Source organism: Myodes glareolus, chromosome 18 (assembly GCF_982192425.1).
Source record: "Myodes glareolus chromosome 18, mMyoGla1.1, whole genome shotgun sequence".
Lineage (NCBI taxonomy): Eukaryota > Metazoa > Chordata > Mammalia > Rodentia > Cricetidae > Myodes > Myodes glareolus.
This window is the reverse complement of record NC_142043.1, coordinates 13,319,860-13,336,293: the sequence shown is the minus strand read 5'-3', so window position 1 is coordinate 13,336,293 and position 16,434 is coordinate 13,319,860. Positions and strand designations below refer to the sequence as shown.

The following is a 16,434-nucleotide window of genomic DNA, read 5'->3' as shown; positions in this document are numbered from 1 at the left end:
AAAAGAATAGTAGGAAAAAGCACATTTGAAACTGAAGACTTGCTGCTGCATCTCGATTCTCCTTCGCTGTCACTGTGTAGCCCTGGACAAGTCCCTTGAGGTCTCTGAGTCCTGACCCCCTAGTAGGACCATCCAGACTGTTGGCTATCAACAGCCTAGGAAACCGCTGTGCAGATTCAAGGGAGTCATGTCTAAGAAATGGTTTTCTACATATTTGGGGCACCATGTAAACGGAAACACACTTGGTCCTCTCCACCCATGAATCTGCATCCGTGCAACAAAATAGTGCTATTTTCATATTTTATTTTTAGTTAGTTGTATGTGTGCCTGCTTGTCAGGATGTATATACCATGCCGGGGGAAGGCGTGCATAAGAAGCCATAAGTTGGAGGGACAGGCGTTTGTGAACTGTCTGATAAGGGTCCTAGGAACCAGACCAGGGTCCTCTGCAAGAAACAAATACTCTTAACTGCTGAACTACCTCCCCAGTCTCACAGTTTTTATACTGTATACACAGACTTCACTTTTGCCACCATTGTCCCCAAATACAGCAAAAACAATTATTTATACAGAATTTACATTCTACAACATAGTACAAGCAATCTGGAGATTGCTTACACAGATTACATATGTAAAGGAATGAGCATCTGTGGTATTCACGGAGGGTTCTAGAACAAACCTCTTGGATACCAGGGGCCAAATGTACTAGGGTTTCTGTGTACTGTGTGTTCCTGAGCTGCTATGATGAATCTTCCTATTTTTCTCTGCATTTGTCTCAGATGTCTTATGCTTATCTCTATGGCTTACATGATTAAAAACAGTATCATTTCTGATGGTCTGAGTGTCTTGTGACTTCAATTTTCTAACTCTGTAGAGTTCCTAAATTGAGGTTAAAAATGCCTCCTCCTTCCCAGTAGATTCTTAGACTCTTCCTTCAGGTTCTGCTGTACCCCACTCTCTCCCCTCCTGACTGGACCAACTTTGGGGAGCATCCTCAGAAGACAACAGTTTGACAGATGGCCAGAAAGTGTTTGCCAACGGCCTCGGCAAGAACAGCGTGATGTGTTTGGGCACATAAGCAGAATCTGTATCCAGCAATCTTTATCCTTCCCCTGATTTCCCTCCATGCTCGTCTGTGTTTGGCTTATGTGACTTGAAACCAGCTACATTTGCCTACCCCATTTTTCCCAGGTAACTGTTCTCAGCACAAATGTCTCCCAGTTGGGTTCTTCTGTTACACGTTTATCTGATTTGTTAGAAGTCCGTTAGAAAGATTGTTTTCAAACCTTTAGCCCTAAGTTTTGTATCTTATGGTTTGAACTTCAACCTTATTTAAATGTTAGAGAGATATTTGGAAGAAAGCAAAATGATGAAAAAGGGAAAGATGCGAGGGACCCTCCCTCCCGGGGGGGGGACCTGCAGAGGGGGATTCTCCAGGGGGAAGTCACCGCTCTACGAGGCTACCGCCTACTTCAAACAGCGGCTTGTAGACCTACAAGGAAAGTGCCTGCCAAGCAAGCATAAAGACCTGAGTTTGGATTCCCAGCACGCATGCGCAAAGCCAGGCCTTAGGCCTATAATCTCAGTGCTAAAGGCAGGGGGAGGGAGACACAGGTAGGTCTCTGAAGCCCCCTGGCTCATCAGCCCAGCTCAGTTATCGTGATCTCATCTCAAAAGGATCGAGGTGAGAAAAGGGATGGTAGTCAGAATGGTTCGAGAAGAAGGGAATGGGGTGAAAATGAATAAAATTTATTATATTAATATATGAAATACAAGCAACAGAAATTTTAAATAAAAGTGAGGAGTGATTTTGGAAACACCTGATGTAAACCTTGGGCCTCCATGTACACCCCCATGCACGAAGTGCACATGTTCACGCTAACAATCATACAACCACAAACATACACCTTAAAAAGTAAGAATAAAAAATAAAGTCTTGAAAGAATGAAATATAACATCTGTTCTCTTCTTTTAGGCTCGTTCAATCAGGTCTTGGCTTATTCCTTCGGCACTGACACAATGAGAAGGTGTCAGTCCCAAAATCTGGTGGCCAGGGTGGGACTCAATAGGCCAGTCTAGGTCCCCATCTTAGGAGGAGGGAAGCCCATACTCATAACTGTACCAACAACCTGGCTCCTCGGGGGGAACAGCCCCCTTTCCAGTAGATCACCCAGGCTTTCCATTTTGTTCTGTTTGCTGTGGGTGGCTCTATCTGCTATCTGTCATCCTGGTTTTGCCTCTTCTTTTTCTTGTTTATTTTTCTTTTACAATGAAACTCTCGTTCACTGTCTTGAATGACTAGTTCTGATTGTAAACTTGGCATGCTCGGCTTTGACAGGCTCACCGAGATGCAAAGCTCTGGACATGTTTGTGGGAGAGTTTCTGAGGTTAAAATGAAGAGAGCCGTCCTAACTGTTTCTGTGGTGGGGTACAACGCCATGTGCTGGGGTCCTAGAGGAGAAAGTGAGCTAAGCACCGGCACTCATCTCTGACCCCTGAGTACAGAAGTCATGTGAACAGCTACCTCTGGCTCATCCTACCACATTTTCCAACCATGAAGGAAGGAATCCTTAGGAACCATGAGCTAAAGTCAGGTGTTTATCACAGCAGGGTCCCAAAACTGAAGTTCTCGGAGAAGAATAGTTTCCTGTTTTGTATCACATTATCACATTCCTGTGTGTGTGTGTGTGTGTGTGTGTGTGTGTGTGTGTGTGTATGTGTAACATGAGGGGCCCAGCTTGTTGGGGTTTCTGTCCCGCCTAGTACCCCACAGCCGGCAAGAGCCAAAGAAAATCACACAGAGCTCTCCATAAGTTATAAAACTGGTTGGCCCATTAGCTCAGGCTACTTATTACCTCTTGTAGTTACATTAACCCATTGTTCTTATCTATGCTAGCCACATGGCTCAGTACCTTTCACAGCCGGGCAGGTTACATCTTGCGTCTTGGTGGTCTGGGCAGGAATGCGAGGAATGGGCTTCCTCCTTCCTAGAATTCTCTTGTTCTCGCCCCACCTCTACTTCCTGTCTGGTTGACCCACCTATACTTCCTGCCTGGCCAATCAGTGTTTCTTTAAAACATGATTGACAGAATACAGACAATTCTCCCGCACCATGTATGTGCATGTACAATGGTTCAGAGATGGCGGTCAGAGGAGAGCTTGTGAGAATCACTTCTCTCCTTTAACCTTATGGGACCTGGGAATCAAGCACAGGTTGTCAAACTGGGTCACAAGTGCCTTGGCCATGAAAATTTTGTCATCATGAGGAAAATCTCTATGGGACACAAAGATGCTGAGGAAGGAACAAAGGCTTAGTACCAGGACAATGGCGACAGTCCTGCCAACCCAAACCTTTATCCTTTCATTTTAGCTTATGAGATCCTGCTTAGAACAAGGTCCCAACTCTTCAGAGTTCAAGGCCTGTCTACTGAGTATAGAACTTTTGAGTCCTATCCCCTCCACTCATATGGCAACACTCACCCTGCCTGGGTGCTCACACTGCTATGACTTACTCAAATGGAGGATGCTAGCTCATGGGCCTAAAGCCACTAACCACTTCTTACCCAGGGTTCTCTTCACTTCCTGAGTCTTGCCCTATGCTCCCAGCATGGTTGCCTGGTGAGCACCGGCAGAAGCAGCTTACTCACACCTACGTGCTGCTCTTAAAGGCAGCCAAAGGAACCTGGATGCAAATCTATTGAAGACCTGAAAACACACAACCTGCATTTTAAGAGGAAGAGCGCATGCAACACCATTTCTGTCCCAGAAGGCACCTTGTCAATTGCCTTTCATTGCACTGAAATCTGGCCCTACCACTGCTCTGGTGTGAATGAGCTAAACGTCCTCAGCATGATGAGATCCAGAGGTGGATTCCCAGGGCTGAGTGTTTGGTCACTGCCCTCTCATAACACAAAAGCTCTATGAGTTGTTCTGCCTTCTTCATCAGTTTCCTTCCTATGTATAATAGGTTCAGTGGATGAGTGAATTACCATTGGTAATAACCTACGTTAAGAAATCTTTTTATGGGACTGAAGAGTTGGCTCAGCAGTTAAGCAGGCATGCCACTCTTCCAGGGGACTCGAGTTCTGTTCCCAGCACCCGCAGCAGGTAGTTCACAACTCTCTGTATTAGAGCTACAAAGGGATCTGGGGTCTATGGTCTCTGTGGGCACCTGAACACTGGTGCACACATGCACACTCACAAACAATTACATTAAAAACTTTTCAAGAAACATTCTACCACCAGGTAGTGGTGGTGCACACCTTTAATCTCAGCACTCAGAAGGCAGAGGCAGGTGGATCTCTGAGTTCAAGGCCAGCCTGATCTACAGAGCTAGTTCCAGGACAGACAGGGTTACACGAAGAAACCCTGTCTTGAAAAACCAAAAATGAAAGAAAGAAGGAAACACTGTACCATGTGACTCTAAAACACTATAACACTGATGAATCATCAAGAGGAGCCGTGTTAGGATTCAAATAATACTTTCTTTAACGATAGCTAATTTCTTCAGTAGAGGCTTGCCCTCCGTCTCATTTAGTCTTTTCTAAGAGTAGTTTGCTCTTTATTTGTTTGTCTTGCTATTGCCATTTTCACCTTTGAGATAGGGGTCTTGCTGTGTCACTCAAACTGGCCTCAAGTTTGTGCACCCAGAGGATTCTCCTGCCTCACCTCCTGGGCAGCCGGGGTTAGAGAGGCTCTGCTGCTCCCGGAAGAATTAGAGGTTCTTTCATCTCACTCACACTCATTCTTAAAGTAAAAACGGTGAGCATGGGTCAGCTACAACAAGTCATGGAAAACAGCAGTAAAATTAAATTCCTCAATTAAAAAATTAAATCTTCAGTGTTCAGCAGAGGTTCAACTGGGGTCAGGGAGCAAGGTCTGGATGCTCATGGTTTGGGGGATTAATTAACCATCCTAATCAACTGATGCACCAAAACACAGTGTTCCTTCACATCTATGTGCACTAATCAGTGTTAACTGAGGTTTTGAGTGAATTACTGCCCCTCACCTTCATGGTGATTATTGACAGAGTAATGGTTTGTCGCAGTGATGATTATGATGTCTTTCCCATCAGGAAAAGCCTACCCTTTCCTGCTTTAGTTTACACATACTGACATTCAAAGCTCTATGACCTTTCTTGGAAGAAACCTGCACCCCCAACAAATTCTCTTACGTGTGAGGAAAACTAAGACCCACAAAAAAATCAGCAATCAATCCAAGAACCCGGAGGCACACCCAAGAAGAGAGTTCCTCAAATCCCAGCCAAGTCCTGTACTCAGTACAATCTCAATGATGCTATGGTTGGTCAAGGGATGTGCCATGTGCCTGGGCCACGGAAGAAATGTTTGCCTGACAAATCCCATCAATGCAATCTATTGAAGTTCTGATGCTGGCTCTATGTCAGATCCAGTGCCCTTTTGGGAGGTGTTACCCAATCCAAGGGCTTCAGTCACTTGTCAAATGAAAGGGACCCCAGGAAGTCTTATTAACCCTTCAAGGCTCATTTTGACACCTACCAATTTTTAAGGTCAGGAAACTTTAACTTTCCCTGTTAAGTGCCTGGAGGACAAAACTCTTTCCTTTCAGAATCATTTGGTCAGTTCTCCATGTGCCTTTAAACCATGATAATTAAACAGCGTTTTCCGAAGGAGCTTCTGGGTGGTTTCTTTAAACGATGATGACCACAACACTATTATGAACATTTTTATTAAATCTGTTTTCATTTCTTCACAGTTTTTTTTATTTAGAAAGGGTTCTTCTTAATTATACATGACTTTACTTAATTATGCATAGATGACTTGGTTATTGATTCCATGCTCTTCTTGGCACAGGGCAGGATTATTTATAGCCATCATTTTAGTTGTTATTATCATTTCATTAACTAGAGCACTATTACTAATTGCACAGACGGCTGGAACCATGACCACTTTGGCTGGAGAGAGAGCTCTGAAGCAAGGCGAGACAACCAGTCTCTCTACCACAATCTACCAGCAGTGAGCAACCCCTGCTTCCGCAGAGGTCAGTGCTCAGTGAGGCAGCGGGTAAGCAAGTAAGTCCAATGTCTCTATTGTTTCTAGAATGTACGGCCCTGGTTTACCCTTACTAAGATAACAAACAATATCCCTCCTTTCTAGGTCAACTGGACACAGGCTAGAGGGCCCTGTGGAGACTCTGTGTAGGGAGAGAGCACCTCAGCTGAGGGACTGCCTCCATCAGATTGACCCATGTGCAAATCTATAGGGCCCTTTCTTGATTAATATTGATGAAGGAAGGCCATTCCACTGGGAACAATGTCACCCTTGGGCTGGTGGTCCTGGGATGTATAAGAAAGCAGGTTGAACAAGTTATGGGAAGCAGACCAGTAAGCAGCACCCTCCATGGTCTCTGCTTTAGTTCCTATTCTGGTTTCCCTTGATGGTGAACTGCTGCCTGGCAGTGCAGGCTGAAATAAACCCTTTCGTCCCCAAGCTGCTATGGGTCATGGTGCTCATCATCACAACATAAAGCACACTCAGGCACATGTCAAGAATATTTGCGTGTTTGTCTCTTCTAACTGTAGGAACTTAGAAATGTATGGGCTCACGCATGTTAACTCATAGTGCAAACTGTGTTGTTTCACCTTATCATAGACATTAGCTGATTCCACACTGTATCTCATGCTGGAACACACATATGTTTACAGAATATGAAATTCAGGTAATGGCAACAGTTGGTCATCTCCCATAGGACCTCCACCTCTGGATGCGTTAACATCTGGATAACCATCAGCATAGTGAGACCCTAGGCTTGCAGCACCAACTTTTGGACAGACTTTCCCATGACCATATGCAAGCAAGGTGTGGACGTTGGAATTACAGAGAGAGAAAAGGATTGGGGAGCCAGGCTTGAGGCCTAGGGGAGCTTTCAATCTATCCAGAGTTATAGAGAGATAGCAAAGGATTAGAAGCCTAGGCCCTGAGCTTAGGGGAGCTTTCAATCTAGCGGAGGAAAGATCTCACAGATTCCTGTAAGATATTAAAAACCATTATGAAAAAGAATCAATATGAATCCAAACGTCAAATAGGCCATTTTGAAAGTTAAAAATATAATTGCTGAAGCAATTCAGAATAAAAGGTTAACCTTTTATTATGAAAAAAAAACTGAGTTTTTTTAAATTTCCTAAAGGAACTGGCTCTAAGTTGGTTACAAGTATAAGTTAACAAAGCAGAGGAGCAGGAGAGGTCTCTCCTCACTAAGAGTCTGAGCATCCGTGGCTTCTGCTGGCCTAGCCTGGGCTGCATTCCAACATGACTGGACAGTTACTGGCTGGCCCTGTCGTGTCTTCTGGATGAGGTGAGTGACCGCCTCCCCAGCACAGGCTCTGCTGTTCGTGTCTGCCATCCCTCGACCGCCATCGCACATGTCACGTGCGCGAGAACCGCTTGCTGAGTAGGCCTGAAGTTACGGAAGGAAGCTGTCCCTTCTAGGAAGAAATTAAAAGGCTAACAGGACACGGGGTATTAGTCAAATCTAAGGCATTCTTAGCAGGCAAAGGTCGCCTGAATTAAACAAACGGAGTTTGACTATGAGATCCAGGCACAAAGAAGGACACAGACAAACAAAACCCAGAAGTCACTAGCTTAGACAACAGGGGGACAGGAAACCTTATCACACACGAAGGCGCGAGAAGCCAAGGAGATATATCACGAAAATTCAGGAGGGTGAGGCTCGTGAGAAAGGACAGTAGTCGAGAAGGGGTCATTTGCTTTGTCCTGGAAGAACAGCTTCTTGCTCAGTTTACAGCTGAGTTCATGCACCTTCCATCATTTTCCCAGAAAAGCCTCTGACACTTTATTGCATGATGGCTATAATTAATGTCAGACTCAAAATTAGAAATCAAAAAATTCTATTTGATCCTTTGGTTTCAAGTTGGACCTAGAGTATGTTTTGGCATGATTACTAACTGTTAGCAGAAAGTTCTGGAAACAGATGTAGTCTTGATATGTGCTCTAAATACGAAACACATTGCAAAAAGAGTTGGAGATAAAAATATATACTGCTTATGCACACTCTGGCCGTGCCATTTCCTGTCCTTACCAGCAACAAAGTCTCTCTCGTTTACCCTTCTTTGCTATTCCAGGTGAACAAAATGCTTTCTTCTTCTTTTTCCCCCTTTCCTTTTTTAAATTATAAAGTACCTTTATTTATTTATTTGTGTGTGTGTGTCTGCATGAATTACACACACACACACACACACACACACACACACGCGCGCGCGCGCGCGCGTGCGCGCGCGCGCGTGCACATATGATAGCACACATGTAGGGGTCAGAGGACAATTGGCAAGAGTCAGTCGGTTCGGCCCTTCCATCACGTAAGTGTCAAGGGGTGTCATGTTTGTGGCAAGAGCCTTTGCTCTCTGACCTATGTCACCAGCCCTTCTTGTCCTTCTCTGTAAGGCTCTTGTTTGTTTGTTTGTTTCTGTAGTCTTTATCATTCTTAGTTGTTTCATTGTACTAAGCACTAACTACGTGCCAAAAAAAAAAAATGTGGAAGGCTACAATGATCGGAGAATATGTAAGACATAGCTACTGTCCCTGAAAAGTTTGCCCCAAGTGAAAAGAAAGTCACGTGTAGCGTAATTCCAGAGATGGCTTAAAGTAACCACGCAGCTTCCGTTATTTTGCGAGAACCAGCAGTGAGGGACCACTGTTTCCTCAGAAGCTGGTAAGCACCCATCTTCTCAGAAAGACATGGACACTGGAGAGGCCCAGGCAGAGTGCAGAGAGGATGCGGGTGCAGTGTAGATAAAGGAACAGCTTGCTAAGAGCAAAGTGCTGGCTGGAGATGAGATGCCTGAGAGGAAGCCACAGGGCCCTGCATAGCAGCTCTGAGAGTTCTTCAGAAATGCCAGTGTCTGGAGAGAAAGGAGTTACCGCTGACAGAGCAGGGCAAGCACAGGGATGGACCGTGATTTTTAACTAGTCTGTTCTGTGTTTGCGTCCATGTGAATGACCCCCTAAAGGAGTTTGTCTATAGGCCAAATTAAGAGGAAGGCCTCTATGGGGTGCATGAATATGTGGTTTGTGTGGTATGTGTGTGCTGTGTGTATGTGGTATGTGTGTGTTGTGTGTCATGTATGTGAGATGTGTATGTGAAGTGTGTTGCGGTGTGTGTATGTGTCTGTGTGTGTTCTTGTGTAAGAGCATGCCTATGTGTGTGGGGGGTATGCATGAAGATATATGCATGCCTATGGAGGGCAAAGGACAACCTCAGGTGGCATCCTCAGGAGCCATCCACCTTGTTTTTGAGACAGGGTCTCCAACCCAGTCTAGAACTTGCCCATGAAGGTAAGTTGGCCAGCCAGAGAGCCTCGGGAATCTACCCACTGCCTCCCCTTGGGCAGGGTGACAATTCTGTGTTATTGTGCAATGGTGGCCATGATGGGATTGGCAAGGCCACAGGAGGTACAGCACCAAGTGTGAAGGAGCCTAGGAAAGCCCGTGGGCTCAATTTCATAACAGCAATACTCAGTTGTAACAATGCAAGACATAAATAACAGGGTCAGTGGGTGGCGGCTGGAGGATCCACAGGCTGTGAGCTCTACTTAGCCTTCCTGTAGACTCAGTAAGAAATGCTGAGAAGCAAATAGTAACTTAAATAATGTGTGTGTGTGTGTGTGCATGTGTGTGTGTGCATGAATTTTCTGTTCTTTTAAAAGTAATATGCAGCTTAGTTTTCTTGCTGACATTCATTGGTAAGTCCTAATGTCGTCTTACTCCTTGTAAAATTCTAAGACACATGGACAAGCAATTTTGAGTCCCTTCACTCCGTGGGACCACTAAGGCACAAGAAGCCAGGTGACAGGTTTGAGAACGGTAGAAAGAATCTTTAGCGACCCTGAAACTAAGACCAGGTTTTCCTCACCTAAAGTGTCCCTGTGCTCTTCCTGGACTACAGCAGCTGCTGTGCCCTGAGAAAATCAGGGCATCTGGTGAAAGGCCAGCCCACTCCCGAGTGGATGTCTACCAAAGGAGGCTGCGTCATATCTTACGGGAACATCTGTAACCATGCGCCTGACATCTCTGCCTAAGCATGACCCCTTGCTTTAACCACCCTACAGGTGTCAGAGGTAAATCCCACCCACACCTACACCCTCACCCTGTCCCGGCAACGATTGACAGGATCCACATATTTAAAAAAAAAAAAAAAAAAAAAAAAAAAAGCTCAGAGCGAAACCACATACATAGGTTACACTCTGAGCTGGGGTACGTCAGGCTAACTACAAATAACCGCAATTAGCCATGCAAACAGGCTGAGTCAGCCTTACGGTCTGGGCCAAGATTTTCCAACAGACAGGGTAGGATTGAAAACCAACCTTTATTCCCAGTACTTGCGTAAACTGAGGTTCAAGTGGGATTAAATCACATCTGCCCTTGTCAGGAGACAGACTATTTTTAGGGAAAGCAAGATGAACTCTGACCTACAAATTTGAAAATGCCTGGATCAATCACCATCGGTATGATGAGAGGCGTATGGAGCATGCCATTGTTAACACGTGGGACGTGTCTTTGTTTAGGGGCCATTAAGTTTAATAACTTCCCTCTTTATGGCTTTAAATAGGGACCCTCTTCAAAATAAAAGTGGCTCCATCGAACTTAATTACTTGCCTGTGGCTGCTGCGGAGGGGCGAGCTTACCAAACAGGTAGTGCTTACTGTAGGATTGGTCCGCAGCGGGAAATGGAGGATCTCCAGTAAGGTGTCTTAACTTTCTCGTTTATTAGTATTAATTGCTGGGGCTTTCTTTTTAAACTTCCTGAAGGCGTTGCTCCCTCCTGGGCGTTGAGAGCTTTTCTGCTCTAAAGAAATCAATGCTCACGTGGATGCTGCACAGGAGAGCTACTGACTTCAAAATCTGAACTCGGGAGATTTGACAGGGACCGGTTCATAGGGGACATTTCTTTTCTGAATGCGCTGTTTCAAACACCAGTAGGTTTTAAATGACATGAACTGATCCTCCTGACAGATCTCAAGTGATCAAATGGGTCATCCCCCTGCTCCCAGCAACTTCTATATTTTGTGATAGTGATAAAATCATTTTCAGGGACTTTATTTATTAGGCTAATGTCACTCTGCTGACTTTCAATTTATTATATAATTTAACTTTTTCTTAATAATTTATTGACCTTTTGTGACTATCCTAACTGATTTTAGCTTTATAAATATTCACTTAAAAGTTTAATAACAAAAATGTAAATACTTTAGAAATTCTGTGTGCTATATATCACATGAAGTGAACTTCATGAATTGTATGATTTTTGAACTATATGGGAGGGTTAATTTATTTAAATATGGAGATATTACAATGCATGTTTTGTTTTTAAATATGTTCTGTAATACATTTAAAAATACCAAAAGTGGGCATCCATTTTTGTTAAACAAATAATCTTTTAAAATTTCAGTTTCCTGTTTATTTTATTTATTTAAGCCAAGCTTTGCTTGCAAACGGCATATAGATATACAATCTAAAATAATTTTAATTTCAACATATCAACTGTAATATGTCGCATATTGTGTGTCAGTTCTATCCTAAATAGTTTACATTCTCCCAGTGATCCTAAATGATCATTATTATATCCCAATTAATAAAGTTTTATAGACCTAACTTTTAGACAGTTAAGGAACTTTTGCCTGATTTGCACATGAGGTGCAAATCTGGGTCGGAACCTACTATTTCTCTCCCAACACCATCTGCAAGTGTTTTGTTTATCCTTTTGGACAGAGAGATGTGACCTGAAAGCATCTCAAAAATGACCTTTTGGGGATGGTGGTGGAGATTAGCATTTGAACTGCCCATGTTACAGACTAACGGTGGGTGGACAAGAGGGCTGGGTATGATAGACTAGAGGGCTGGGCACGATAGATTAGAGGGCTGGGTATAATACTAGAGGGCTGGCCAGGGTAGACAGACTAGAGGTCTGGCCAGGGTAGACAGACTAGACGGTTGGCCAGGGTAGACAGACTAGACGGTTGGCCAGGGTAGACAGACTAGAGGGCTGGCCAGGGTAGACAGACCAGAAAGCTGTCTATAGCCACAGTACACATAGATTCCATCCAAAGAGTTTTACTTTCTAAAGAAAAAACAAAACCTTCAAGTCTCTCTTGGAGGATGGTCAGTCTTGTATATCTAGAGAATGGTTTTATATACTGAAGAGAATAATAATAACGTAGAAAATGTGCAATTTGGCCCCTGGAACCCTAAAAAAACCATCATCTCCCCAACATGATCCCCAGGATGGGCCCCAGGTTGTAGAACAGGCACTCCTGGCCCATCAGGTACTGCTGGGGTGCATGGCCCCGCAGGCAAGAGCCAGGTCAGGAGTTGCAGGGTTCCTCCTGCTCCTGACAGTCCCCAGCTGCCTGTTCCTTCCTGTTTCTCCACAGGCTGACAGGAGGGATTTTCTGTTCTCTTTAATGTTTATACAGAACCTCCCACCTTGGCTCCATGTTATTCCTTTACCAGTCACAACTCACAGAGATGCTCAGAGAGGAGGAAAAAACTGGACGAAGCTGAATTTTAAACCAGTATAAAGCAGGGTCTCATTTCTGCCTTTGGCTCAAGATCAATACACAGCTGCCTAGCCAGTCAGTTTCTGTTCCCACCACCTTTTCTGTAGAATGGAAAGAACTAGAATGTCATTTCATGGAAATGCTTGAAGTGACAAGATCAAAATAACCTTGTTCCACATCACATGTGTGAACGGTGAACACTGAGGACTAGCCCATTGGGCAGTCATCTGCTCAATGTTGTTTACAGCAGTTTCCATGGTGAATTCAGGTATGAACACACCTCGACAAGAAAATTCTGTAGGCTTGTGTCTCTACAGCTACAATTGTCCTCTGGAACCTTTTCTTTCTTTGTTTATTTTTTTTAAAAAATTGTTTACTTTTATTTTCTCTGTGTGTGTGTGTGTGTGTGTGTGTGATTGTCTGAGTGTATGTATGTATACCATGTGTGTGCCCGACAACCATGGAGCTCAGAAGACCCCCATAACTAGAGTCATAGGTGAGTTTGATCTGCCCAGTGTGAATGCTGGGAAATGAACCTGTGCCCTTTGCTAGAGCAGCAAGTGCTCTTAAAGGCTGAGCCATCTCTCCATCACCACTGGGGCTTTTTGAAGAAACAAAAACCTGCTTTAGCTACAAAGATTGGTCAGATGGAAGCCCAAAGGGACCCTAAACACAAGCAAGCCTGCACAAGTCTGTTCTAAGAGTCCCGCTGGCTCTATGCAAATTCATTTCTTCCTATGGAATACAGATGAAACGATCAAAATTAACTCAACTCCATCAAACACTGTGGCCTCAGCACTGCGCTAACTTTCTGCCCCCCTGTGTGTCTTCCTTTTCCTCTCCCGTGTCCCTGATTGATGTGCTGCCTAAAGGAGATTTCACTCGAGAGATGAAAACTATACGTCTAGACTTGGCCCAGCTCCCAAGAGATGTCATGTGATTCATAGGCAAGGACAGCAGTGGTCAATAAAATGTGGTAACATGGTTATCCAGAGAACCTTCCAGCTCTCCCCCCGCCCCTCTCCCATCCCTACTCACCCCCGGGAGTCCATCTGCAGCAGAAAATGTGAAGGCACTAGGACCAGAGAGCCCTTTCCTGCTACTCGCTTGAGAAACAAAGCCTTCCCTCCTCCCAAGTTGAAAGAAATAAAGGAGAGTAGACTAACGGAAGCCTGCTGGTGGAGCTTCAGCTTGACAGTGACGGGACTCAGCGGAGAGAGTAACGGCTCCGAGCTTTGCAGAAAATTGATAGAGGGAGAGAAATAGAAACAGAAACAAAGAGAGAAAGAAAGGCATTAACCTGGCCAGGAGTCAAACAGGTGCTTGGGGCCCAAACGCTGACACAAGACAACATGAGATACAGTGGCTGTATGCCCCTGCAGAGTCATATCTGATTATTAATATGAGCGGGGTGTACATCAGGGCGAGTGGAGAGATTTCCCCCCCTTATTTATGGGACTCGTGTGTTCGGGTGAGGGCCTTTAGCTACTTGTTACATGTCTGCCTGGAGGCTTACGTGAAACTCTCTGACTCCCTCTGCTAAACTCTGTTGGATGGAGAAGAAGGTGGCCAGGTCACTTCAGACATACCTTTCCACTATGATCACAAGCGTTGGGTGTCTTTGGAGTGGTGGGTCTGTGAGTACTGGGGCTGCCACCCAGAGTGACAGTGTGCCTTAGCCTGGAGCTGCCGCCTGCTGCCTTCCAAGCTCCTCTGGCTGTCACTGTGCTGTGAGTTACTAGGTCTCGCAAGCATCCTAATCTTGGAACGGATTACTGTGGAGCCCAGGTAAGAGGAACAGAGGGTGGTGCCATCAGTCCATACTTTGACTTATAAGCAGAGGAAGGCCTGGGCGTGACTTTGGGAGAAGGCTCTAGGTGTAAGACCACCCTTCAACTGGGATACGATTCAGCAGGCCACTAACTGAGTATCATTAAAGGCCATCTTTAGAAAAGCATGCCGTCTATGATGGGTTTTCATCTCTTGAATTAAAAATGTTCAAGTGTTTGATAGTCCCGTAAACTCAGAAGACCGGGTGCCTAATGCCGCGTGCCTCCAACAGACAGTGACTGCGAGCATAGAGAAGCCAGGCTTGTTCCATCCCCACCCCCAACCCCCTGGCCCTGTGCAGGAGTGGGCTTCTCGTTAAAGTTTGGTCTTTACCTGAAATGCGTCTGGGCACGTCGGTGATGGCGGGTAGCCCAGTGCCCCGTGTGGAAGACAGCGGCGTGGTGGAGTGGATGGATGGGGACGTCATCTGGCTCAAGTATGAGGGGTAAGACTGGTCGTAGGACCACGGTGGGGAAGACTGTGCCTGCCTGGGATCTGGAAGAAGAAAAAAAGATTAAAAAAAAAAAAAAAGCAGTTCAGTATTCCCGCTACTGCAACCGTAGAAACATGCAGCCCAGAACTTAGAGCACAGAAGCAGAGAAACAAGACTACAACATAAATAATAATAATAAATATCTCCCACGGCCTCTCCCTCTTAGGCCTTAAATAGCCCAGAGCTCTCTAGACTTGATGTCTCAATGAACGCGACAAAATGAGTGTGCATGAGGTCCATTTGTCTCTCTTATGCATAAATATTTCTATTTGGAAAGTCCAGTGACCATTTAGAAAACAATCCATTTTGCTTATTTTACAAAGTGGAATGTATTTTATTTATTCTCCGTATTTTCTAAAGCTCCTTTCCTGAGCACACTTTTTGAACTGTATTTTTTTTCCTATCAATTAACTTGTGTAACTTTGCAGGAAGATGCAGGCTTCTCCTTTAACTGCTGTTTATCTGGCCGCCATGCTTCAGCGGCGTTCTTTTGATCTAAAAGTGCATGATGATTCTGCGCTTCCCTTACAGTGGGCTTTCTTTCGGGGAGGGTACTGGATGCCATCTCCTAGTGGAGTCGGGGAGACAAGGGTGGAGGTGGGCATGAGAATGGAAGAGGTAGGTAGAAGGAAGAGAGCAGGATACACTATCTCATAATAAAGCTAAAATGGAAAATAACCTTTGAGAAAAGACAAGTCAATTTTAAAACCGTCTGGGATTGACTACTGGAAAGCTCAATAGTACAGGCTCAATGTCAAACACGCGAGTTCCTGGTGGCAGGAAGATGACCCCAACCAGGAGCACAGGAAATGTTTTAACCCCACTGAGATCTGCTTTAAAAGTGTCAAGTGTTTGGGCTGTGGCTTTGTGCTCCCCATAGTCGCTGATAATAAAAATAATGGGCAGAAAGCTGCTCAAGGTTAATTGGCCAGAGCTGAGAATGCCTTTGATCCATCTCTGCAGGGTTTCTGAGAGGTGGAAGCTCAAGGTTGTGGGGTTTAATGACAGGCCATCCATTTGGACAAGGAAAGAGAAGGCAATTGTTTTGTCTTTCTTTGTTTTCCCTTTGAGACTACACCACCTGGTTTTCCCAAGGGTCACCCATTCAAGTACTAAGCAGGCCCAGCCCAGCTTGGCCTTCTGGATCAGAGGAGACCAGGTGTGTTCACAGCAGTTCAGGCAGAGAGGAGAAGGTAAACTTGTTACTATTGCCAAAAAGATTGTGCACTGTTTTAATCTTGCTCAAGGGTTAATAGAATCATAAACAAATTTAATTTTAAATGCTAACAAACTTTTATGTTAATTTTTTAAAAAAAAATTAATAGAATTGGGTCTTACCAGATATAATCTGAATATAGATGGGCTTTGGAGAGCTTACAGCTAGGTCAGAATTACCTCTGAGACTTCCACTCTCTGAATGGCCTTGGCCACACAAAGCCTTGGCTTCCTCTCATGACAACCCGATCACAGGAACATGAGAGGAAATGAAAAACTATGAGGAGAACAGCCCAAGAGCAGACTTCCAGTACAGAGCCATGCGCTTTTTAAGATGTGTGTGCGTG

General features: G+C 44.7%; 1 protein-coding gene across 7 annotated transcripts in view; it reads right to left on the bottom strand.

The window, feature by feature from the left end:
- The window catches only part of Runx2 (RUNX family transcription factor 2), a 312,262-nt gene that overhangs the window by 131,066 nt on the left and 164,762 nt on the right, over positions 1 to 16,434 (bottom strand). For all 7 annotated transcript variants that reach the window (XM_048445223.3, XM_087897971.1, XM_087897972.1 and 4 more), the window contains one exon: positions 14,713 to 14,874. In XM_048445223.3, coding sequence (XP_048301180.3) covers positions 14,713 to 14,874 — 162 coding nt within the window. The remainder of the gene's footprint in view (positions 1 to 14,712; positions 14,875 to 16,434) is intronic.